Source organism: Pleurodeles waltl, chromosome 10 (assembly GCF_031143425.1).
Source record: "Pleurodeles waltl isolate 20211129_DDA chromosome 10, aPleWal1.hap1.20221129, whole genome shotgun sequence".
NCBI lineage: Eukaryota > Metazoa > Chordata > Amphibia > Caudata > Salamandridae > Pleurodeles > Pleurodeles waltl.
In genome coordinates, this window is record NC_090449.1 from 456,375,228 (window position 1) to 456,402,818 (window position 27,591).

General features: G+C 44.4%; 1 protein-coding gene across 2 annotated transcripts in view; it reads left to right on the forward strand.

Moving 5' to 3' along the window:
• Positions 1–27,591, forward strand: part of LOC138261617 (arf-GAP with GTPase, ANK repeat and PH domain-containing protein 3-like) — a 2,246,054-nt gene that overhangs the window by 213,244 nt on the left and 2,005,219 nt on the right. Inside the window, exon 1 of one of the 2 annotated variants that reach the window (XM_069210743.1) lies at positions 20,715–21,729. The exons of the other annotated variant lie outside the window; for it this stretch is intronic. Coding sequence (XP_069066844.1) covers positions 20,850–21,729 — 880 coding nt within the window. The 5' untranslated portion in view covers positions 20,715–20,849. Of the gene's footprint in view, positions 1–20,714; positions 21,730–27,591 lie in introns of those variants that run through there. 2 annotated transcript variants of the gene reach the window in all.

The window sequence follows — 27,591 nt, forward strand, 5'->3', positions numbered from 1 at the left end:
GTGCTTTCTGCTCCAGATGCTGGTGATGTATAGGCAAGTTAAATATGCCATGTCAGAATAAGCTAATTTTCCCATGTCTAAAAATACTCTTCCCCTGGTTAGTAGGGGTAGAGTGCACAGAGTTCTCAAGCCAGCAAAAATGAAGGCTCCCGCAAAAGCTGGATAATGAGGGGTGACAACGCAGAAAAGTCAAATTTCCTGCAGCAGCCGTTTGATTTCAGGATTTTTATGGAATCTCTGTTCAACAACTTCATTGAAAGTTTGGTATGTTCACACACATTTATGCTGATTCTAATGTAATAGTGAAGACCAAACCAACGAAATAGTGTGCTATTATACTTCAATCATGGACAGTGGTAGAGCAGTTGAACATTACATGTTTATAATACCTCTGTATCCATGAAAGAATGATACAATCATGCATGAATAACGTCTGTGCAGGGGTCCTGTCTAGGGTATTTTGGTTATAATTATTCCCTTTCCTGGCACAAAAAAATTGTAACAAGACAGTAAGTTCAAAGAAATTGCTCAAGAGTACACAATTTAATCTCACGTGGAGGCCATGATTAAAAGTCATGTCTACTGATTCCATAAATTTAAACTTGCCCACTTGACAGAAGCTGACTTAGGGTGGTCAGAGTCTGTGGTACCTCTGAAATGCAGCCATGTTAGAACTTTGCCTGGAATTTTAATAGTGTTTCCTTACCAGCCTGTTTTGATGTGGTGAAGTCACACCTACACAGGGGTGTAGCTTGGTCAGTAAGATTGGGTGGGGGGGGGTCAGATTTTCCAACAGTCAGGCTGGCATGTAATGTTAAAATACATTATATGACAACAGGGAGCATGAAAGGGCCCTAAGGAGCAGTGGAAAGGGAGAGGAATAGTAAGAGAGAAAAAATTATATTTTCTAAAATAGCCAACCTTTTGGAGGGCTGTACCCAACCGTCTATCAGAAAATACATTAATTAGGGAGGTGTAACACTCCAACCCCACCCCCCTTTGAAGCTACACCCCTGGATCTACATGACGGGATGTAAGGTTCATGGTTGTAAAGTTCCTTGGTCTAAAATGTATCAACTAGATAATATTTAATAGTGGGCATGTTGGTACTGTCTGCATATATATTGTGGTCTGTTCCCACGCAGTTGAATTGTTCAGTTTGTTGAGAGTACTGCCAGAGTGTGTTTTTAATAACATTCATTTCTGAAGTTAAAGTAAGTCTGCTTCTAAGTGCGGTCATTGTTTTGCTGATAATGGCCTGAGGATAAGACAGAGGTCTTCAAACTGGGGGGTGGGCCCCCCTTGGGGGGCCTCAAGGGATCCCAGGGGGGGCCTCCAGACTCTGGCCAAAATAAATATTATACAGATAACAGGCCTGTGTTTTAAGCAGAAGCATGTTATTGCAGTTTTAAAAAGGTAACAGTACTTAACTGCAATGTTTAAATAGGTTTAGACATATTTAATCATTGCCATGTTTGTAAAATAATTGTGAAAATTCTGAGGGGGGGCCCAATGATTTTTATTTTTCAACTGGGGGGGCGCGGCATTAAAAAGTTTGGAGACCTCTGGGATAAGAGCTCAAGAGGCCTTTCCTCTGGGCGCTGTGGTAGTCAGTGGTTACTGTGCAGCATCTGTGGTAGATATTGGTGCCCCATGACCAGCGATGTTATTGCATTCCAAACGCATCACAGAGTAATTATTTTTCTGCACTTCACCATCCAGTGGTAGTAATAGTAAGCAGTCAAGGCTTACTCATGGAGGAGGTAGAAGGATTGAAATATAGTTATATTATCAAAAAGGTACTCAGATTCGATAAACTCAGTGGCCGGTGAGTCTTTAACGTTTAAAGTCTCACAGAGCATGAAGTGGAAGAGGGCAGTATCACATTCAACTCCAAAAATGTTCTCCGCGACACAGTCCTCTCAAATAAACATCTGCTAACTACGCGTGCGCAAAGCGTTTGAGCAAAGTATAAAACTGGCCACCGTAGGGTGGTTATAAGAGGAGAAAAGAGTGCATGATCGGCGGTTGTGTGCACTAGGACACAGATCAGTCTTCGCCTTGGAACCGCAAAGAGGTCTTTAGTAGTAGGGGAAAAGATGAAGAGGGAAAGAAAAGGTAAAATCTGAGAGGAGCAAATGGATGGTGAAAGCCTCAAAAATTGGTGGTAACAAATCTTAATGGAGGGAGCAGAAATAAGGGCTGAGGAAAGAATACGAAACTGGAGGGCATGAAGGCAGGAAAATGGGGGGACAAAAGCAAATCAGAGGAAAAGAGAAACAAGCTAAAGGGAGAAATGCAGTAGAAAGAGGAAGAAAGGTAGGATGTGAGGAAAGGGAGAGGTAAGAGGTGAATGGTGAAAACTGGGATAAGTGCCACGAGAAAGAACAGACTAGTGAAAGCACGAGAGGAGGAAAATCTAGTACGAATGGGGAAGAACTCTCCATTTACAAAAATGTCGCCTTAAATTAGCCTCCAGTCCCAAGCAAGCAATGATTTGTGGGTCATCGCAGTCCACAAAAGTCTGCAACTTTTTGTTGACTGCCTGGGCCTTGTTTTAATATCATTTCGACTCTGTGCTTGGAATTTAAAAAAAATCTCCAGAAACTCATAAATATTGATACTGGCAGAAGGGGGCAGAGTTACTATTGGTGGACTCGAGGGGCAGACGAATACATGACAGTGTATCTGTTTTTTTTCTTAACAAACAGTGACCTAAAAAATATTGTCAACAAGGCGGATTGGATAGTAAAGCTGTTCTAATTTAATTTTCAAATGGACTGCCTTTAAAGCGAGGATATGGAGTTAAGGTGGTGGCTGTTGAGGCAGCAAGCTTCATGAATCACGCTGAGAACATAACTGGTGGTTAATGCATTCGCTGGTAAAATCTGAAGCACTATGTGGTCGCACGTTTGAATCATTGTAAAATAACTAAGGGCCAGATGTAGCAAAGGTTTTTACCCATTCTATGTCTAAGGACAAATGTGTTCGTACATATGGCCCTTAGTGGGTTAATGTGCCTACCTCAGAGCATAGGGCCTCATTACAACCTTGGCGAGGGGATTACTCCGTCCCAAACGTGACGGATAATCCCGCCTGCCATATTACAAGTTCCATTATAGCCTATGGAATTTGTAAAACGCGGACGGGATATCCGTCACTTTTGGGACGGTGTAATCCCCTCCGCCATTGTCTGTAAGTGTGATGTGGGTTAATGCTATTGCTGCAAAGAACTTTGTGCCACCTTCAAGTTAAACTCGAGGTCAATTTTGAGTCATACAATTAGTTTAACATTTCCAGGCAAACTGCCAAAGTTTATAATCTGCTGGTCATAATTCAACCTCCCGTTACTGTAAAGTTAATATAATAGGTTCCAGTTCATAGCAGTATCCAGTTGTGTGCCAAAAAATGCAGCTTGTATTCTGCTATATACATGATTGTAATTGATGTACTTTTCGGAACACCTAGAAAGCCATAGAAAGAACAACATATTTTACTTAGACCCAGAACCAGGGGGTTTATTTGAGTGCATGGTGTGAAGGCCGGGTTTGATGTTCCCATTGTGCTGATTTTGACCATCGGTTCCCAAGCATACACCATGGACCATAGCAATTTGAATTCCTGTAAAGTAAAGCATATATTTCCCTGAAAAAAAGCACATTGCCACTTCTCATCTCGAGGCGTAGCAGATGTGCGGATGCTACTCATGTGTCTCAGTTTCCGCACTCATCATAGGACTCCGGAAGGATGCTTTGCGGATCTAGCCAAGGACCTGTTTCCAGCTCATGAACAGCTGTCAGAACCGGAATATAGCTACTTCCCATTCTATTTCAGTGCTGATTTGATTGTGTTATGTAAACCTGTGAAATAATTCAGGGAACTATGTGTATCCTTGTGTGTAATATTTTGTTTTTCACAATTATACATTACTGCTCTTTAATTCTGGAGAGATTTAGAATGGGAGGCCCTCAGTACGAACCGACTGGAGTGGCGTTTCCTGCGGAGATTCCTCTCTAGCCAATTTATGTGTAGGCCTGAGTTCCCACACCTGAAATTACTCGCGGCAGGGATCCTGGGCCTGGTTTTACTGGGTGCATTCCCGCACCTGGTAAAACCACAATCGGCTTTGTGGATAGTTTCTACTTCCTCAAAGCGGGTGAAAATTGTCCATGGTAAAGTCCACGGAATTTGGACTCCACATGAGGTAAAGTATCTGGTATGTCCTAGCCTGCCTTTTATGGCCCTTTGCAGTAATGCCTGGATTCAAGTGGAAATACCAGTCAGACCTCATAATCTGTCAGATTACTGCTAAAAGAAGCTCAAACTACAGGAGGCCTGTAAGCAAAGTCACTGGAATTATGCGACCCTGTGGCCAAACCATAATTATGGATTTACTGCACTTACCATGTAAGCTACCACCCCCTACTTAATTATCAGGTTTCAACAAAAATGTTTGTAGCTCAAACGTTTGTTAAAAAAAAAAAAAAAGCACAGCACGTCGTGCAGCACTATAGCAGACATTTTGCAGTGGCCAAATAGTCACCTTTCATGTGCTGACTGATGTAACCAGGTGTTAAACTGGTACTCACGAGGTCACTCTCTTCTTCAGGCAATATTAGTGTGTTAAAATGACATAATAGCTAAATATCTGTTCTATGTGGGAGGGAAGCTTGTACAGAACCTTTCTTGGATAGAATGTTGTCTTTATGAAATAGGATTGAATTTGCCCCAAGATGCTGGGGCACCAGTCCCCTGTTGTGAACAAGGAAAATAATGGTGAAATTGTGCAGTTGTTTAAACTTTTTTTCTTAACCTTTCCTACATTTGGGAGTAAGTCTCTGTCCCCGGAGCAGTGAATCACACACAGAGCACTGACGGACCCGGAAGGTGCAATCGCGATCATCTGCACGCCATCTTCGGCACATCTGTGTCTCCTGCCCGCCTGCCGAAAATCATCGCAGCCTCCAGCAGCACTCCTGTGGCCCCAGAGCAGCAGAAAAGGGAGGCATACTGGAAAGCAGACTGGCAGGAAGAAAAGGCAGACAGGAAGACTCCAGACAGACACCATACTGTGCAGCGCGAGCGCACTAAGTGAGAGCCCCGGTGTAGGAAAGTACCATCTTTCTTGCCATGTTACCCCCAATTTCTACCTGTTTGTCAGTGTGTTTTTACTGTCTCACTGGGATCCTGCTAGTCAGGACCCCAGTGCTCATAGTTTGTGGCCTATATGTGTTGTCAGTATGCTTGACTGTGTCACTGGAGTTCTGCTAACCAGAACTCCAGTGCTTATGCTCTCTCTCTTTACCAAATTTGTCACTATAGTTTAGTGACTCCATATTCCAATTCAGATTGGCACACTGGATCTCCCTTATAATGGGCTGCAGCACTTCTTTTGCCACCCATAAGAAGCTCATACAAACACTCTTTCAGGACTGCCACTGCAGCCTGAGTGAAATAGTGCACACACTATTTCACAGCATTTTTCACTGCACCAGGTAACTTATAAGTCACCTATATGTCTAACCTTCAGTTACTGAAGGCTAGGTGCAAAGTTACTGCGTATGTGCGGGCACCCTTGCACTAGCAAAGGTGCCCCCACGTTGTCCAGGACCAATTTCCCAGACTTCGTGAGTGCAGGGACGCCATTGTAATTGTGTACTACATATATGTCAATACATATACGTAGCTTCACAATGGTAACTCCGAATATGGCCATGTGAGGTGTCTAAGATTGTGAAATTGAACCCTCAATCCAAATCTGGTATTGGGGGGCCAATTCCATGCACCCTGGGGGCTCCACCATGGACCCCAGTACTGCCAAACCAGCTCTCGGAGGTTTCCACTGCAGCCCCACCTCACAGACAGGTTTCTACCCTCCTGGGGTTTGAGCAGCTCAATCCCAGGAAGGCAGAACAATGCATTTCTTTTAAGAGAGGGGTGTTACACACTCTCCCATTGGAAATAGGTGTTACAAGCATAGGGGGGTATTTTCCCAGACCACTCCCCTGTCCATCACCACCCCAGGGGTGGTGCCCAGAGCTTCTCCAGAGTGTCCCTGGTGTTCGCCATCTTGGATTCCAAGGTGTGGGGACCCTCTGGGAGCATCTGAGTGGCCAGTGCCAGCAGGTGACATCAGAGACCCCTCATGATAGGTGCAGACATGGGTAGGTAGCCAATCCCCCTCTCAGGGCTATTTAGAGTCTCTCCTCTGGGTGTTTCCTCAGATTCGGTTTTCAAGACTCCACTGGGACTCCTCTGCATCCTCTGCTTCAGCTTCTGACCTTCGGATCAACCGCAGACTGCTCCAGGGACCGCTGTAACTGCAACAAAGTATCCAGGAAGGCTACTGTGACCTGCAACTTCAGCTCCAGCCTGCAACTACAAAAGTTTCCAGGTGTGCACGCTCTTAGGACTGCCTGTCTTCACCCTGCACCAGAAGAACTGAAGGAATCTGCTTTGGAGTGACGGAGCCACTTCCCTGCTTCAGCAGGCACCTCTCTGCGATGACAGCAGGTACCCTGGGACCCCTCTCCCGTCGACGAGTGTGATCCCTGGAACTCAGGTGGTGGACTGAAGTGATCCTGACTGTCCAAAGGTCCAGCTGTCCAAATTTGGTGGAGGTAAGAGCTTGCCTCCCTGTGCCAGATTGTACCCCTGTGCACCTCATCTTCTGCAGCTCCCTGGACTTCTGTGCACTACTTCCAAAAGTTCTTTGTGCATGGCATAGTTCAGGTCCCCAGCACTCTATCCTGTGAAGCACAGCTCCCTGAGTTGCTCTTCGGCGGCGTTGGATCCCTTTGTGTAGTGCTGCACGACCGCACTTTGCAACTCCTTTGTCCTCGTGTCCTGGAACTCCTGTGGACGCTGCCTGGTCTTCTGAGGGCTCTGTGAAGTGCTGAGAGCCCCCTCTGTCTCCTCAGTCTGAGTTGCGGCCCCCAGGTTCCTCCTGGGTCCGGGCAGTGCCTCCTTGACGCAAAATGTGTTCCTGCGTGAACCAAGGCTTGTTGGCGGAATCCAGTGACGCAAACAGCCTGCATCCAACGACTCGATGTGGGACCTCTCTTGCATCAAGCAGGAACCCACTTCTGTCTTCTTTGGTACATTTCTGTACTTTTCTTCTAACCGAAGAATCCACTTTTGCACCTTCATCCAGGTTGATAGTTTCCTGTTCTTCCTGGACTCTTCCTCGACTTCAGGACTTGGTCTCCTCTCTCCACAGGTCTTGAGGGCCAGGAATCCACCATTGGTTTCTTGCAGTCATGCTTGGTTCTTGCATAATCCTTTACCACGACTTCTAGTGTGTTCTAAGGAAACTTGCTGTACTTTACTCCTGTTTTCCTGGGCTCTGGGGTGGGGTACTTTACTTACTTTTGGTTTTTTCTTACACTCCCAGCACCGCTCTACACACTACACTTGCCTAGGGGGGAATCCGACATCCGCATTCTACTATTTTAGTATATGGTTTGTGTTCCCCCCCAGGCCCATTGCAATCTATTGTGTTTTTCACTGTTTGCACTATTCTATGACTGTTTACTTACCTTATTTTGGTTACTAGTGTTTATACTGTGTATAATACTTACCTCCAGAAGGAGTATTGCCTCTAAGATATTTTTGGCCTTGTGTCACTAAAATAAAGTACCTTTATTTTTGGTAACACTGAGTATTGTCTTTTATTGTATATAAGTACTGTGTGACTATAGTGGTATTGCAAGCGCTTTGCATGTCTCCTAGTTCAGCCTTTGCTGCTGTGTTACAGCTACCCAAAGACAGCCTAAGCCACTAGACACTGCCTACATTTCATTAAGGTGGATCGCTGACCTGGTATAAGTACCTCAGGTACCCACTACAAACCAGGCCAGCTTCTCACACCCAGTCCCCTACAAAATGGACCAGCCAGGTCTGGGCGTGGCTTGTGGGAGAACCAGCGAGACCCGCTCGCCTACTGCTCACCACCATTAGTGTGCCCTTGGTGGGGGAGGTCCACGCAAAGGAATCAAGCACCCCCGCCGTACTCATTCAGCGTGGCCAGATGCAAACAGGACCCACCAGGACCCAACAGATTTCCGGCAGGCCCCCCATCGGGCTTAACAGGACCCAGAAGTGTTCTGCAGGTCTTAGTAGATCCCGGGACCCAGGAGGGCACGTAAGACCACAGCAGGCGCAAGCAGCAAGACTACAGGTGGTGCACTAACAAGTAGTCTGCCTCCAGGAACCAGTCTCAAAGCTGGTCATCAAAGCTGGAAGCTCTCCTAGAGGCAATTTCAGTAGCCAAACACCGAAGCAGACGGTTGCACCACCACAGCACCGAACGCTGCACGGAACCGGTGGAGGCCACAGCTGACCACACCCTGCAAACACGGCATCACCGCAGCACTGTACGCTGAGCAGGTAAAATCCAGTCTGCTGTTGTCTACAGTCAAGCTACAACGCCACTCCAACGCTCCAGACAGAGCTGCACAGGACATCAGGTGACCGGAGCGGCGGCTGTCTGCAGCACCCAGTCTTGGCCCAGGAGGTCCCTGGCCGCCCCAGGGTGGGTCAACAATCACAGTCACAGGCACACCCTCAATCACTGGGAATTAGGCTCCCGGCCTCAGCTACGCAGCTACAGCAGGTACCAGCAGCAGTGGTAGCAACAGCAGACAGCGAGTGTGTGTGTGGTGCCCGACCTAGCCTAGCAAGTACGCAGCAAGTGTGAGCGCGGTAGTCACAGGTGGCTGTTGCCAAGTGCGTGCCCCAGTTCCCCACGGAAGTGGCCCAGCCAGGTCTGGGTGCAGCTTGCGGGGATCAGCGAGACACGCTCGGTTGACCCATAGCTCCCTCGCAGCCACGCACCGGAAGTCAGAGGAGCTCCTGCATCCCATCTCCCGTCACTCTCCCGTCACACTCTCACTCTTACTGCACTATACAAGAGGTGACGGAGGAGCGCCCACAGACCTCGAACCCTACAAGGAGAAAGTACTGAAAGAACATGAGGACCTGCAGCTCCTGCCTCTTAATGGCACACAACAGAGCTAAAAAATTAATGAGGAGAGAAAAGGCTGCCCCCAATAAACAGTTGGGGGGGACCAAAGGGGGCAAAACAAGGCAGGTCACAAAGCCAAAACACATGCCTTAGGGGTCACCAAAAGGGGTAATGGCCTCAACTGGCTCAAAGGATGGTTCCCCAGACCCCCATGAGAAGACACAAAAGGGAACCCAGGGGTGAAGGACGGACTCAGAGGAATCCCTGAGTTCTTCAAGCCACTGGAGAAAAACACCAGCCACAAAACTGCCCCCAGAGACTCAATCCCAATATTCCATCCCAGATGGAGATCCTTCAGTGACAGTGTAATCACCCTGTGCAGTCCCAGGGAGGACTTCCCTCCATGTACTTCAGCCCAAGAATCAATGCCTGAACTCTCCCTACCAAGCTCTCCACCCTGCTTGGATCCCTCAGACAACAAAACTGGGCTCACTCTCAAGCCATTAAAGCAGTCAATCCCCCTTTCACCCTCCATAGTGGTATTAAACAGGACCATAGTCACCGATGACCAGCCCTTCAAAGGGCATTGCACTGAGGAAATTAAAAAAGGCAGCTGGGAAAATCCGGCCTCAAAATTATCAACCCCAAGGTCAAATCTGCCCAACGACCCCGGTGAGGCCTCTCTAACTCAGGAGGAGTTAGAGGAGTTCTTCAGTCCTGAGTTAGATGAAGGGGAGGGCCAACTTACACCCACAAAGAGGATCAGCCAACCCTTCACAAACTCGCTGTTCAGAAACTACACAAAACCAGGGACACTTAGACTCAGCCTCTCTTCTCCTGGCAGGATGGGACGCTTTAAATAAAACCCTCACAGCCATAACAAACTATACTATTTTTAACATAGACGATAGATAAAGTCTGGCCACAACAACTAGTGCCATTGACAACAAGCTGGACAGATTAAAATTCAATAATCAAAAGAGCGCAAGCATAAGTAGAGGCCGACAAGGAGTTACTTACCCAGGACCATCATTCTCACTATGGCCCAATCTTGGACAGATTTCAAGAATAGCCATCAATCATGTCATCAATAGTAGGAAACTTAAAACAGGAAGCTGAACAGAAGATAAATGGCAGGCTACAGACACAAGGTCACCCAGCCCGTGGAACAACAAACAGATCTCAAATGAGAGTCCCCAGTGTTGCAATACAGCCCGAAGGATGCGCAGAACAGACGTTGAGAGCCATATCAGAAAGTCCAGAAAAAGCATACATCCAAGAAGAAGCCCTGTTTCTCCCAGTTCTGTCCAGGAAAAACAAGAAACGGCTAAGGAAAATGCACAATAAACCATAAAGGGGTCAGGAAATCAAAACCCAGCCTACACACAGGAACCGATGCAATAACCCACTGGAAGGGAACTCGGGAAAAAAAAAAAAAGTAGCATCAAAGAGGAATTGGCAAAACACTTGCCACCCGCCCAATTGACAGATACTAAAACTCCACCTCTCAGGCTACTAAGTGACAACGAGCCTCAAAGACAGCTGTTAGACAAAGGAACTGTCTTGTCAGGAAGCAGGAACCAAGGAGTTCCCAGTAAAATAGCAGAACCGGACAGGTCCAACGAATTCTAGTTAAACCACCCCGCAGCTGGCACCCTCCAACTCACCCTTTCAGATATGAACCTCCAGGGCCTGGGTTGAGCCAGAAGGGAATCTTGGCCCAACAGCCTTCTGTGGGGCACAACTCACATCATCTAATCGAATGGAGCTTCACATGAACCACACCCAACCAGGTAATAATGCAATCTCCATCCAGGCCACCCATCTGGGGTATTCTGTGAAAAGACCAGGGAACACTGGAGCGATCCTTCCGCAGTGGGTCTCTCACCCTGGACACCTAGACCTGGGGTCCATCACGAAGACCACAGCCCGTGCATTTAATTCAAACCGCATAGAGTTAGCACCCAGCAAGGCAGTGCAAACGATAATCACAGATGTTGAAATTACATCAGAGCTTCACTTTGCAAATCCCCAAACAACTAAGCCCAATCCTCTGCTGACCCCAAAGGAAAAGGACACTCATACCCTCATCTTTCATCCCATGTACAATTCTCAGGGCCCTTGGGATATCCTAAATAGAGGCAACCTCTTGAGAATGTGCAACGCCATCCCAGGGTTGGAACAATTAAACAGCAAAGATCTTGGGTACATAGCCTTTCTACCACCAAGCAAGAGTGGCAAAAATGAATGCACAGAAGTCGGCCTCAGCAGCCTGGAAAAAGTGCATCTGATATAAAGCTCAAAGAAGGGATCAAGGCAAAGTACCCGATAGTCCTCATCCCGCATGGCTTCAGAGGAAACTGTCTTTACATCCTCCCTTCCCCTTAGACCAAGTGATTTCTCAGTCTCCATTACACAGGAACACCAAGTAATAAGACGATACAAGGCAACGGACCCGAAAAAAAGAGAAAATCAGCTGGAACAAATTATTCTCTTGACCCTGATGCATCCCTGCACCCCAAGATAGGTGTGGGTATCCAGGACCACTGATAAATATCTCAAATTCTGAACCATGGCCCAAACAGGCACTGGGCAACACAAAAATAATATCCTGGAACATAGCAGTATCAACCAAAATCTCTCATGATCCAAACCTGGAATCCATTTTGAGAACCTTTGACATCATATGCCTTCTAGAAACTTGGGGGGTAGATGAAAATCCGTTAGCAGGATTCCAAGAATTCTTTAGCCCAGCAATAAAAGCAAAGAGCAAGAAACACCCCAAGGGAGGACTTTCCACTTACATATCCTCAAGTAAATCTTTAACGGCAAGAAAAATCGACCAGCTTCCAACCCATGTGCTAGCCGACATTATTGAAAACTGGCTTTTGGACAAGGTATCAACCCAGAATCAACCCACAAATGGCAGTTATTAGATACTATGGAAAACGAAATGCAATCTCTAATCCTCGTACGGGAATGCAGCCTGGCTAATCACAGACAATTTCCACCTAAATATGGCCAACCATGGGTACAGAAGTACAAGAAAAGGAGTCTTACATCAAATGCTTGGCATTCCACAGCAAGTATCACTGTTCATTGATATGGACAAATGCGATCACCCTCTGGGGAGAGCCTTGGAGGCTTTAGGATTGAGGGCCTTGAGCGGTCGTTTCCCCACAGACAGCCCAATGAATCCTATGCACATAGCAAGGAGATCAGCGAACACCCTGGATTACACATTTACAACCATGACATTATAAAAAAAATACATTTAATATTTCAGCATAGAAGTACGATGCGAAAGCGATCATTACCCGCAAGTCATGGAAATCTCGAACGACAACCATTACATGGTACAAATGCACAATATAGGGGCACAGGATCCAGGCAGCCATCTCTGCAGTATAAGATGGTCTACCCAGTGCATGAGGAAATATGAGGTTTGGAAAGCAAGATTATTATCTAACCCAGGGACCCAGTCAGACATATTCATCAGGTAGGAAGCAATGCTATCTTCACTAAGGAACCAGCTAGCTCCCTTTCAATTGCACAGACTTATACCCCCAGGGAATAAAAAACAATGGTTCACACAGTCTCGAAAGCAACAAAGGTAACAGCTCAACAAAGCGGCAAGAGCCCTAAAGAAACAACACATGGACACCAAACAACTCAGTACCTTCTAAGCTTTAAGGCGGAAATACAAGAAGGCACTCTGGGAAGCTAAGCACGCTCACCGAGAGCAAGAATGGATTGAAGTCATTGTGGTATGCAAACAAAGGAACAGCTGCCCCTTTGGTCTATCATTAACCAACTAGATCGTGGGGTGGCTGGAACCCTAAGCAACACTGTGCCAGAAGCAAAGTGGATCGAGTGCATCTCCAAGCTATACGACTGTCAGGAAATGAGAGAATGCAACTTGAGCTTAAACGACGAGCCAAATCACCTATCCTTCGAAGTACAAAAGATCAAAAGTCACCTTAGACACTGCAGAACCAATGGGGCCCGGCCCAAATGGCCTCCCCATAGAGGTCCTAAAACACAATCTGAAATTTTGGTCCAACCAATTTACTAATCTATTCACCTCTTGCATCACAGAAAATAAAATCCCTGACTCCTGCAGAGGGGCGACTCTCCACCCAATTTACAAGAAAGGCCCCTATGGGAACCCTGACAACTATTGCTTGATTGCCCTCCTCAACAATGACACAAAAATATTTGCAGAGTCCCTGCTGGTGGAATTAAAAGACTGGGTTTCTAGACAGAACCTAATCCCATTGAACCAAACAGGTTTCTGTCCCTCATCAAGTACCACCGACAACTTGGTAATACTAGTAATACTGGAGGCAGGGTACACAAAAAAGAAAATGGCCTTGTACTCCTGCTTTGTGAACCTCTCCAAAGCTTTCAACTCGGTGGAACGGTACAGGTTATGGAAAAAATGAGCAGATCTCAATATTCCACCAAACTTGCTAAAAGGAGTACAGCTCTTATAATCTGACAACTGGGCTAGGGTAAAAGTTGGCTGCAATGGAAGAGTCTCTGCAAAAATTCTGACAGGAAGAGGAGTAAAGCAAGGCTGCATCCTTGCCCTGATGCTTTTCAATCCATATCTTGCTGACCAGTGTGCACATCTGAACTCTGCCGGTTCCCATCCCCCCAAATTAGGTACCCAGCTTCTAACTGCACTGCTCTATGCAGACGACATCGTCCTCTTGAACCTATCAAGCACAGGACTGCAAAAACTGCTAAACAGACTGGCTCAGTATTGCAGATCCAACATGTTGCTGGTAAACACAGAGAAAACCAAGGTAGTCATCTTCTGTAAGCTCATAGTAAAGAAAAAACAGTGGCTATGTGGAAACCAGCATGTGGACAGAAGTAATAGCTACAAATATTTGGGAGTCTGGTTACAGGAAAGGTGGTCTCACCACTTGCATTTAAACATCCTGAAAGCCAGAGTGGCAGCACAGCATGCAGCCCTTTAAAAACTAGTCATGAATCTGCAAAGTCCTAACTGGAGGCTGCTCCTCACTGTGATCAGAGCAAAGTTTCTGCCTTCCCTGACAAACAGCTTAGAAAGTTATCCTGGCAAGTTCAATAATTTCCTGAACATCGCTCAGAATAAAGTTTTCCGACTTCTCTTCCGCCTACCACAAAGTTCCTCACCAGCGCAAATCAGACTAGAATTTGGGCTACAAGACCAAGCCCTGGTACAGAACGGAGCCATCCTTAAACATGCCTCCCAATTAAGACAAGCACCACCAAACACATTAAAATCCCTAATCGGGGAGGAATCAGGCCTGAACTTGCAGATCAACTCAAATCCTTGGTATGGCAAAATCACCTTAGCAATCAAGCAACTTCAGGCAGAAGAGCTGTGGCAAAAGTCCTTACTGCATAATAGCTTTAAGAAGCTAATAAATAAGCAAACCAAACAGCTACCGTGGAGCAAGGACAAAGGCAAATTCAGGTCACGTTCCCACTCACTGATGACTATAAACACATATAAGGCACCGACAGCACAGAAATACGTGGGAGAAAAACAATACCAATTCCTGAAAGTAAAGGTGCTGCACGTCAGATTGGGTATCTACCCCTCACTGGACATAGTCCCAAAATGGCTCAACCCCTCACAAACCTGGAAATGCAGGCTATGTGCATACCATCAGGAAGATTTTCTACACCTTCTATGTGTAAGCCCTGCACTGGCATCCTGGCGCAAACTATACCTTAAAAACATGTTCAACGCAAACAGCATTCGATCATGCCAACAAGCCATCCCATTTTGCCTCAAAGGACTGACACCTCAGCAAACGGCATGTGTAGCAAAATTCATATTAAAATCAGATCTCCTGTTAAAACACGTGCCAACAATCACTGAAAGCTGAGGGAGAAATTCAACCCAGGAGTAAACAATCTTCCTTTAATTACTCAGCCCAGACGCAGAACATTATGGACAGCATGGAGGGCGATCATCACCCCTGACGAAACAGGCATCTTTTTAAATAGACACCCTACAGCTGGGCGAGGGACAGTTGTCTTTACTCACTGTAATCTAGAAATCCTGCCTGGTGTCTGGGCTACTAATTGCATCATTTATGTATATTTCTGACTGCAATGATTCTATCAGTTAAGCAACAAAGGTATATCTGTCTTTAAAAAGCATTGATGGGGATAATCTAAAGTGATTCACTTATTAACAGTCTGATTTTACAAATATTTTGCATTAATACAACATGTACATCAAATCTGAGTAAGTGAATAGACCATTAGGAGTTTACTGATATCATTCAAATGCATTCAGGAGTCTCCAATTCTTCCTTTCGTTCCTCCTAGTGGCCATAGTGAGTAGGCTACGAACTCTATGTGCTTCCTTGATCGTGATAGGAATATTCCTTCAAGCCTTTTTTAATGATTTTGAGAGTAAATGTCGTCAGAATTTTGAATATATTGAGAATTAGGCACCTTAGCATTAACACCTTCTGAATCGAGCTTCGATTTTACTGTGACATTTTTATTAAAGGAACAAATGTATGCACTTCACAGCATGTTACAGCTCTGATGATAAATGTTGCTTTTTATTTATATGTTTTTTATATTTGAACAATGAACAATATTTTAGAAATTTATTTTATTTAAATTTCAATGCAGCCACAATTGTTCTTTTCATATATATTGTAATGATTTTTGTTAATCAAACAATAAAGTTATTGTACTTGTGAGTCACTCATTAGGATTTTTTACTGTGAGCAATTCTTGATCGTTATAAAAATATCTGTCATTGGGATTGACGCTCTTGCTCAGAAAGTATATTTCCTGCTGTATCCTGCCCTCCTCCTTACCAAAACTCATGGTGGTCCCAGTTACTGCTCTGCACACCCTCCTTGTTAGGCCTGAGCAAAGTTTTAAGTATCTCTGCATAATTCACTTAATTTTGGGGGGATTTTGTGTTATGCTTGTTATGCAAAATTTCCAAAATTACTCCACTTTGTGTTATTATGTGCCACTTGTCATACAAATTGACTGCCTTTGGATCTGGCCAGTGCCCCCTTCACAGCAACCTGGTGAAGTGTTTCATTTTGGATTTGACCTCATGCTTCCATTCTTGGCCTGATGCATCCAACCTTCCTTTGGCTCCGGCTTGAGGTTACTGATTGTGTTGTCCCAGCTGTGTTGCCACTTACGCACAGGGGATCATGAAGCAATATTCATTACGATATTGACATTCTAATTGAGTAACCCACTCAGATCAATTGCTATAGTGATGAGTTCTATCGCATTTTGTCCTGATGATGACCTGACAATTTCTGGTGGGTTAAAATGCTGTTCACAGTTATTTGGCAGAAAAGTTTAGCGCAGACTGGTTTCCTCCGTTAATCAGCCTCAAACATTCATGAGCTCTTTAGTACATGGAAATATGTATGTACTTTCTGGATACATCACATGTTATGCTTTTCACCATTCTTTCTCTTTTTGTAATAATTTTATTGTGTCATCCAAACGATTGCCTCGAGCACTGCACATTCACAATTTGTACTGAGCACTTAAAACATATAGGTACATATTTTAATTTGTTTCTATGTCCTATGCTGCAAAACTTCTATACTACATAACAGAGAAATAATTATTTCATCACACTATTTCCATGGCTTAGCCTTTATATCATTCATTGTCTTTATGAGTACACTTACTAGGAATTGTACTTGCTGATATAACTGACTAATTGTGTGACACACAGTATGTGAATGCTATCTATCATAAAGACAGTCAGTATTGCGTTGCCAATTCTTATTTTCTGCTGGTATTGGCTTTGGCAATGCGTTTAGAAATGCAGTGCAAGTGCTGGCAAAGCCAATATTAGTGGGTGTCCAGTTTGGATTGTTACTTAGTATATTTCTAGGATAGTCATCACATTGTGTACAGACACAATGTGACATAACAAAAGATGGGAGCAATTCTTGCAAATAGTCTTACCACTGACATTCACTCAGGTGGCATTCCAACCAATTGGTTTTCACCCACTAAACCTCTCTAGACAGAGAACTGCCTTTTGCAAATTGATACAGAGCCTGCTCCTCGTGGGAGCAGTCCATCTCACACTTCCAAGGGAGCCCCACTCCAGAAAGGAAGACAGGCAACCCCAGGCCAGTAGTATCTTATCAGGACTCTTCACTGCACCACTGGAACCAATCTTCACCTGAGTGAAGAGGCCCAACTAGGCCAAAACCATTGTTCTGGTGCTTGTGTATACGGTTCAGAAAGATCCTAACTTGGAAGGTTAGGTTGGACTGTTCCTATTGGAGCAGGATCAAGGCTGGTTTGCATATCACTGGGTCTAATCTGAGGCAGAATGTGGGCAAAAAAACGATGGGTTGGAATGCTACACAGAGTAACTGGCTTTGGTTAGACTATTTGCAAGCCTCACAATGTGGCAGCCATCTTGGAACAATATGCCCATGAGTTACAAAACAGAATTCTTATGAATTTCCAAAATAGCTCTATGTTGGGTGTAGACTACCTGTTGATGCTGGTTTTGACAATGTTTGAGACGCAATTCTGTAAGGAAGTTTAAAGGCACAAAATGGAAGCCATCTTTCAAGTACACAAAAGATGCCTTTAAAAGATGCCGTCTGGTGCTATTGGTTATCCAAGTGCTTGCAACACAATTGTTCGAGCAGGGGCAAAGCGAAAAGGAGCAGTGATGGACAGTGTGTCATGGAAGGCAGAGTGAGAGCATGGAGAGCGAAGAGAGTGGCAATTCATGGTACTAGCAGAGTTGACCATAACTTGCCACGTTCTGCCTAGAAGACCATAATGCAGCACCCCTACCTGTTCCTGCAGCTCATCTGTCCCGGGAACTGTGTCATGAAGACTAACAATCTCTCTTCGGTGCTTATTGTTCATCTGACTTGGAGCTATATCCTGTGCTCTGTACAAGTCTATCAGAGAAGGCCACTTCAGTGTGCACTGCCCAGCGAGTCCCTTCCCATTTCATCATGCCCACTTCCTTTCTTCCTGTGAGCCACTTCCTCTTTCTTCCTGTAATGAGCTCAGACCCAATGTGTAGTGTGTCACAAATGCTTATGTAACGTCTGTCAGTCTGTTTATACCTTTTAAGCTGTTATATTTGATTCAGTGATTCCCTTTATGGTTCTCATTATTTTCCGAGACGTTCTGCTAGTGAGATCTGGTTCTTCTTTGTTGCTTGCAGCACAGCCTTAGTGCTTGGCTCCTCTTCAGTTTTGAGAGCCTTGATTCCTCCACCTTCAGTTCACCCTTGGCACCTCCATATTTTCTATGCCTATTGGGCTTTTTCCCTGATGTCAGTGGCCCTTCTTGGAGACCAGTGTTGTTTCTACATGGCTGTCAACATTATTAAGCAAGAGTGGCTACAGCAAATAGTCACCCTTTCTTCTAGCAAGCGAAACAGAAGAAGGAAACACGAACATTGCATCCAGGCATACACACTTCATTAAATTTACTTTTAGGTGTAGATTGCAGAGTGGTGCCGTTTAGTGAATACCTTTTCTGGTGTTGTCGGGCTTGAGCGTAGGATCCGTAGGGACAGAGGAGATTTATTCCCCCCAGATTTTGGAGTGAAGGGGAGGTAGTGGACAAGATTGTCTCAGATTTTAATGTGGAAAGTGAATCTTAGATAGTGGCAGACAGAGCATGCCTCTTTGAAGACATTCTGCACATTGTTTAAGTCTCCTTGAAGCGCTATAACCTGAGGGCTAAACTCAGTGGGACTTTAATACCTTGTTGTATTGTTATTTAATTACAGTCATAGGGGTGTTGATCCTGTCATAAATTGGTCAGTTTGGCAGGCCAGAAGAGTAAGTGAAGTTAGAAATTCCATTTTGATGTGCATGTTCTTGGTGGCTTGGCTTACTTGAGAAAATGGATTTTAGAAGAGACTCAAAATCTTAATAACCACAGTTAAATAATTAGCAAAAAACGAAGAGGTCTCAGAGCCCCACTGAGTTTGCTCCTTGGGTTGCATCTCTTCAGAAGACGATTGGGAAGTGCAGCATGATTTTGGACAGACGTGTTCTTTCACTATATCTGATCTTCAGTGTATGAGTTGAAACATTCCAAACAGAAATAAACATACCTTTTAATCTTATAACTAACAACACATACATGTGTGTAAGGGGTCGGTTTGATTTAAGGTGTGATAAGTGTATTTTTTTAGCTCTATATATTAACACTAATTGAATAACAATAATTTAATAAATTAACACATATCCCTAATCGTTGGTATTCAATGGAAGAGGGAAGGCTGGAACCCTACAGTATCGGAACTGCACAATGTGCAATCCTGGATTCAAATCTCCGCTTCCAACCTTTACTAAAGTATAAGATTCATGGCCCATTGCTTTACTTAACTATAATTTTCCTTAACCATCTAGTTTGAGAATACGATTCAGTAGAGGATCTGTGCGCTACAAAAACCGCATTTTACAATATAAAATATTCTTGCTTCAGATTTAATAACATTATAAACTATATAAATAGAGAACATGACAAACTGACACATTTTGGGTAACTCGTGGCAATATCATAGGGGGTCCTTGAATTTTTCGATGTTCAAAAAATTGTACTTTCATTAAATGTCACTCAGTCCCATTATATAATCGTGTGCATGTAACTGAGACATCGGAGATGTGCAAAAATATTTTCTTTCGTTTTGAAGTCAGATTTTTTCATGACAGTTGTCTATTTTACATCTTTTGATGGTTAGGGTCGTGTTTTGGCTTGGAAAAAAGCCACATCCGAGACTCAGCTCTCCCTACTGCTGCCCGTGTCCCTCCGAGAAAGTGCCCACTGTGTCCTTGTTGGAGGGTGAGAGCAGTTCAGAATGCTTCTTCTGATGTCAAAGGCACAGAGCATATCAATGTGGACATTACACCTTGAGGTGTGGTGGTTGGAGCGTGTTTGCGGAGTTCCTCTCCATCTCGTCATCCTCTCCCGGTGTACACTGTGGGACTCTGCAAGTTCTGACCTGCGCGACGCTTGCGCTTCCCTCCACGTGCCCGGGGGCACAGCGCGCTGCATTTCTGGACAGCGTTCAGGATCTTGCCAACGCCTCCTTTCAGGCAGTTCACTGATTACCCTCTCCGTGTTCAGTTTCGTCTCGCAATGGGCAGATTCCGTGGCATCTGCATTCGGGGAACAGACAGGAATTAAGTCCAGCACCATCGCCGAAGAGAAGGCTGTAACGAGGTTATTTGGCCAGCCCACAAGTTAGTACTACCTGCGCCTCTTACCGGAAGCTGGAAAAGCGGAATGCGAAGCATCATTTGGGCTTTTACAGGAGGCCCTCGGTGGAGTAGTGTGTGCAAGTCTCCCTACTGAATAAGAGCACTTAAACAGATCAATTCGCAAGTCCCCGCGCAGCAGCTAAGGCCTAAAAGAACTCGCCACAGTAAAGGAATAACTCACACCAAGGGGGCAAATACGACGAGAGTTGAACTTTGACGCCACAACGCTCAGATGACCTCAAAAAGGCCGACACCAGGTAACGAGCAGCCAGCTGAACATACATTCACCATATATTAATTAATGAGAGGAGAAACGGCTGTACACACTCCGTTCATGTACAACGAGGGGGTAGGCCCGAGAAGACGCAGACCCGCACAGTGTGAATGGAGTAACGCGTAGCCCGGGTCCCAGGGGCGCGCGGCCTGCAGCACTGACTCCAAAGCCAAGGCGATGATGACAACGGGGTGCACGTATAGTGAACTTTGATGCCCTCTTCGCGTGGCAGCACGCTGGCTCCGGCCCTGCTCTGCAGAGGTGAACGGCCCGCAGGTCCTTGCCCAGGCGCCCTCCCAGTGAGCCAGCGCTCTAGCCCCGTTGTGGGGCGCCCAGTCATGTCATGGAAGAGACCGCGGCAGACCGCTCCTGCCGCTCCGCCAGTGTCCTGGAGTCCATGGATCTACAAGGAGCGTCGTCCTGTTTAGCGGTGCAGGCGGCTGTTGGGGCGTCCGTGAAGCAGAAGCACAGACCTAAGAGTCTGTGCGATGTGGATAGCCGACTGGGGCCCGATCTCTGCGGCCCCGCTTCACGGGCCGGACCTCTGGAGGTTTTCAGATTGCGCTCGAGTACTAGGAGGTGCGAGTTTGAGAGCCGGTCCCTGACCCCGAGTGTGGGACACAACTCTGAGCGCGGTTGCACCCAGTGCCGGCGCCCCCTCAGCGTGTACATGCAGGACATGACAGCAGCGGGGCCCGACGCTCCCCGGTGTCAGGCGGCGGCAGAGAGCAGCGGCTCGGCGCTCACCAGGGGCCCTTCTCGCTGGAGCAGCCAGAGTTGGAATATGTTTATAGGGAAAACAGGAGATGCCGCCAAAGGCGACCGCAGGAGGTACCCGGAGCCCGCCGGTAAGAGCCTGTCGTCGCTGCGGAAGAGTTTCAGTTTTAGACTGCGGCGCGGCCAGGAATTCCCGCGCGTGGAAGAACATCCATCGCGCCTGCTGCGCACCCGCAGCGAGGGGGACACCTGCTCCCTGCACCCCTGCCCCAGCCGCGGGGACCTACTGGGCCCAGAACCCGCCAAGGCTCCCCAGAAGCACTGCAACGAGCCCAGCTTTTGGAAGATGTTAAGAAGCCCCTTTCGGAAGAAGGAATATAACGCCAGCAGCTCAGCACAGAACAATCCAGGCAAGAAAAGCCTGCCTCTGTGGAAGAGGCGGGCGGTGGAACCCGTCCTTATTGCAGTGACGCGGAGGGGGAATAATAACCTGCACACAAGTGCCGGTAAGTCCGTTTAGTCTTTACGGTGGGAGAGGAGGGGACGGGGTAGATGGAGAGGACGTTTTTGGAGCCAGAGGTTAAAAGTAATTGCTTGGCCGGAAAGTACTGCAGTGGATCAGAAAGTCAGGCGACTGAGATGATGTCCTGTGAACGGACTAGTTTTATTGCTTTCCTCGCCGTTTTCCCCCAATCTCTGTGTTGCTTTCTCCACGCGCACTCTTCATGTTACTTGCCCCACACACACTCTTCATGTTATTATGTCTTTATCACATTCGAGAATTGCTGGCTGCAGAAAATACCACAAACTCAGAATTCCGATCCTGCACAAACAGGCTTCTGTTCAGGGGTCAGAAAACTCTGAATAACTCATAATTAGGGCCACAATGTTACAATTATTTCATAATATATGAGCAGAAAGAGAAATATGAAACAATTACCGTTTCTCTTTATTTAAACGTTGGAATAAAGGTATCAAAAGTGTGGACACAAACCAACATACATTATTTTAATTTGAATGATGTGTTCAAGGTTAACACTTCTCTTGCTTATTATTTCTCTGTTTGAAATATATCCTAGATCCATTTAATACTAAGTGAACTGAAACTCTGAAATCACAATATGTGCTGGCTGGCAGGTCCAAAGCATAAGTGGTATATAGTTGCATTTATCTTCCTTTATATATTTCCTTTACTCATTTAGAGTGTCACGCAAACAACAACTATATGCAGTGAACCACTTTGTCCGCATTTCATTTCAGGGTATTTTGAGATTAATGGTAAAACCTCCTGCGTGGTTCAGATTTACTACACAGTAACAAGATAAAACCATATCACCGCATGCAACAAAAATGAACTATTAACACAATAAATATGCTGTTGTTAAATGCCCGGGTAACATTGAGCAGAGCAATAGAGATACTATGTGTCATGCCTTATTTTTACCTGATATCCTCATAGGGTGCTAGACAAAGCACAGAGCAAACTTTATTTACAATTTTGAGCTTTCACTCCTAACAACTTCGCAGTGGAGGGTCAAATGTACACAGCATGTCCTCTTAACTTTGAGATCTTGGACATTCCACATAATTTCCATGTACCTCATGTTAAATTATTTTTGACCTATACTATTTGTATTTTAGCAGTGAGACAGTGTGTCATCAGTGCAGCAGGCACACAATCCACCGAACTACTGCACCATTAATTGGTACTCACCTTCTGGCAGAAGCTTGGCTCCAATTCCTTATTTCCTATGCTTAGATGTCCTGAGGATTTTGTTATAAGTATGGTGTTCCTAAATAAAGTTTTTGCCAGATGATATAACCATTGAGTCCTTCAAAAAATGAAACCAACTGGCGCCTATACTCTAGTATTTGCTTATGGCAATTAAAGAAATGCTATTTAAAAATATACTTCATAACAAATAGTGGACTCGCATATCAAAAATTAATTGACAACAAATGTCACGTTTTACTATACATTAATACGTTTAAAAATTGATAATGCAATCTAAAGTTTAGATACCAGCATATACAAATGTTTTATATTAACCAATTATTATACAGTCATAACACGTAATTTTGGACATAGAGAAACTCACTTGGGTGGTAAATGGTAGTCTGAGATCAGTTGTCCTTCATGTGCTGCTTTTCCACCTCTTTATCTCTTCTCTCCCAGTCCAGCTTTATATTTGTTTAATCTCCCACCACTAATTCTCGCCCACTCTTGTGGACTTTTTATATAATTTTTTTTTCATTTCTTGGAGGGCACTAAAGCACCAATTTGCTGCTGGGCCTCTCTTCTCGCTGAAATGCACTTTTTCGCAATTGAAGATGTATTTTATTTATTTACTGCTCCAATTATTAGATTAGAGTGGAACCTGCATCGTAAGTGGTTAGTGTGGTGAAGCATGCTTTGACTTCATCATTACACACTAAATGAAGCAGGCTTTATGAGGCGTATGTGCTATGCAAGTGTTCATGACGCATTTTTTGCTAATTTACTTTTAACCAATACTCTAATCCATCACCGGCAAGCACTAGCAAAGGCAATAGATTCCAAAGGCGAGACCTAGTGTCTTTGTCAATGCATGTTTTAGCTGTATTTCAGTACTATTCACATTTTATCTGTAAGTGTTATAGTTCTTTAATAGTGTTCTTCATTGAGAAGTTTTGTTTCTATGAATGTTCATAATTCATTCTGCTGAATGTGAATTTCGAGTGCTTCCAAGCTTTATGCAGTCCATCAGTTATTTGACGTTAGTCAAAGCTATGTACATTACGTTCAACACAGTTCCATGTTTTCAGATAGTTATGGGTACTTCATTGATTAATATTTTTATATATATATATCATTCCACCTGTCACCACTGAACTCCATCAAAGACAGGCACGGACATTAGGCTTTCCAAATCCCTCTTTAATCAGGATGGTAATTCATCAGTGCAACATTGGTTGTTGCACATTAATAGACTGAGCATACCTTCATACTTGCTTTGGAAGCACGTGTACAATACTGAAAAAGGACTTCTTTCAAATTATGTGTGCTCAGGTAATTATGTCTGGTTATCCTACCGCCACTTTTTCAGTTTGTGTTGTCTTATAGTGCTGTTGGACATTGGGCACACTTAACAGTCAATGGATTATTGGTGTCCAGGTGCTTTGTCACTTTGTTTAGTTGGCGAAGATTCGTATATCCAGTGTACTGAATATATATGATTTATATTAGATAATTGCCCACATAGGATGTCTCCTATCCTGTCATAGGTTTCTGTAGTTAATTATGTATGTGGATGTTCTGGCCAAAAATGTTTTACCCATTATTTCATTCCACAGCAATGGACATAAGACTCTTATCAGACTCACGGAAACAATTTTCTTAAGAGGCCTTATCAGCCAGGTGTATGGCTTTGTTGCATTGTTGTGTATAATATGCCTAAACTGCCTGGTTGTAATGGATTTTGACATGTAGATTTTTTAGGTCATGTGAATGAGCTGCTATGGTGCAATGCCTAGCCAACTATATTTCTTTGCTATCGTGTTTTGAACATGATAGGGTCATGGTGTGTTTTGTTGTTGGATACTATTGTGTAAGGAGTTGTAGTGATCTATCTGGTTTTGAAATGCAGGTTTGTGAGATAAGAATGTGATGCTGAGGTGGCACTGCTCACCAACTATATAGTTTTGTGCTCTTTTAAGCATGATAAGGTGCCAGGATGTGTGTTTAATATATTTGGTTTGTGTTGGGTGAGGTACTAATACATCTGGACCGGACTTCATAAAATTCATTGTTGACTGGTGAGTGCTATTGGTAGTTTGAATATAGTTGATTATTTGGTGTATTGGAGCTATGTTTGATATTTGTGAGATATGTTGTGTGGTATAGATTGATTGCAGCAGTTCTAAGTATTGGGTGAATTGCAATAATCAACTATATGTCCTGTGCAGTGGTGGTTACATACAGATGCTCATTCTAAGATGTTCTGTGTAACGTTGAACAGTCCTTTAGGAAAATCCTGGATACATAGTTCACATAGCAGTCATTTCATAATTAATAAACAATACATCGGATTATCAGCCCTTTCACATGAAGAAAGGGTAATTGAGGTGATAGATGGGCATAACACAAAATGACACCCACCTCTTCCTCCCAAAATGTGTCAAGGGCCCCCCTACTCTCGTATATATAAAATATTCAATGGCCTTGGGCTGAATGGGGCATCACTGAAGAGCTAGGGTTCCCATGGAGGGCTGATGGCCACCTGTGTTTTGCCCCTGAGGTGATGTTCTGGTGCTCCATGATAGTGTAGACCTGGACTGTAGCAGATTTCCATACAATTTCTCTGAGGAGCCTGACATTTTTGGTCTGGTCAATGAAAACTGTTACAGAGCTAGTGTAATACTGAAATAGGGAGGGGCAAACTTGGGACCTCAAGTAGTAAATGTGACAAGTGGGTAGAAGGGGCTGCTGGATTTCTTTAGAAGTATTGTTCACAAAGCAACCCAAGGAAAATGCCTGCTTTTCCTAAAAGTGAAGTTCAGGGGATAATCCCAAAACTGGATGCTAAACTGAAGATTTGCTGAAAGGATCATTAAGCCACTCTGCAAAAAGAAATTGAGTGACAGAGTAGTCTTCTTAGTCCAGACAGCTAGAATCTGGAACTCACTGCCAGCTAGAATACTGAATATCCACAAACATCTGAAATTCAGAAAAAAGCAAAAACATGGCTTTTCCCAAGGTAACCTACCAGACTGCTAGACTAGAGTTAGTGTAAGCAAACACACTCTGCGTTTTTGGGCACCATATTTGTTTACCCATATGATTTAACAACCTCCATACTGAAAAGACCAACACAACAATCATCACTTGAACCAGAGAGCTAAATATGCTTCCAGGATTCATCCACTTATCTATTTGCTATGCAACCAGGTTAACTGGTTGCGTAGCAAATATTCCACATAATTCACCCATAGCAATCCAAACACATCTTCTCACTCTAAGACATGACGTCCATCTCAACATGATTAGATCATTCAATTCCAGTCAAGCACGACTATATTAGACTTGCCAGTTTCACTAATTGAATTTATTATGAGCTCACTTTAATCTAAGCATTCAGTGCCAGGTGACCAGACACTTTTTGATGAAGTGATATGATGTACCCAACTAGTAAACAGGAGGATTCTAATACAGTCCATCCTTGCCGGTCTCATATCAACCTAATCATCTCTCGCCTTTTATAATAAACAGCAGACTGGTGACTTTAACATAAGCCATCCAGTGTATTTCTGTCACTGCCTGTCTTCACCCCAGCCTATCCCCATTCCCACCCACTTTGGAGCTCAAAGTGACATATTTCTTTTGTAGCCAGTGTAAAAGGGTACAGAAAGAAAGAAATCACAAATAATAAGGGTTTTACTAGGCTTACTTCCATAATCAACAGACTACTACAACAAACACGGTTTCATCCTTCACATCACTAAATGTCGTGCCGCAAATAAGGTAAGAGCACCTCTCTGATCACTTATGATAAACACTAAAATACTTCCCACAAAGGCACTCCTTTGTTGACAACACCCTTTCAACCATACACTCCTGTATGGAAGACACTTCGGCAACTCGTATGGATGTACACAATACAAATGCTTCAATACAATAAAATACAAGAGAAAGGAGGGCTTGAGGAGTTTGTGATGGCAAAGGAAGTGTGTTAGAGTCAAACAAGTAACCAAAGGTAAATAAGGTAAATGATGAATGACCTCACCCTGATTCATTGGGAGCTGAGAATAGAAAACCTTTAAAGGAAGAGTATGGCCTAGAATCAATGATAGTGTATCAGTAGAAGCATCCCTGGATGAAGAATCTACCTGTATGCACATATTGCTCAGGTAAATGTATATCAGGAGACAGGCTAGATTGTATGGCTAGCCTTGATGCATCACAGGCACAACATCCCTGCCAAAGCTTTTTCAATGGGAGGTAAGGGTAGTTTCCTAATTTTAGGCCACAATCTGAGCTTCTCTGTAGAAGCCAAGGTTTGCCCAGTGCAATTTCTGTAATATAACATTTACGAGCCAATTGGAATTCCGTTTTTAAAATGAAAAAACGTCTCTCGCCAAAGAGGGGACTCATTCTCCTCAATGCACCCTTAGGAGAAAATAGTGTTGGATATTAAAATAGGAGTGAAGTTCACCTCTTGCCTTTTGAAATACAAAACTCTGCTTCCTTTGGGAAAGGCTGGGTGTAGTAAGGTTTATGCAATAGGACTCCAGTGAGTCAACATTTATGGCACACACCATAATATTTTTTTTCTTTCTAGTGTGGATTTTTGAGAATATAATGGCTATCTCTTTTTTGGTCGTTTCTTCAT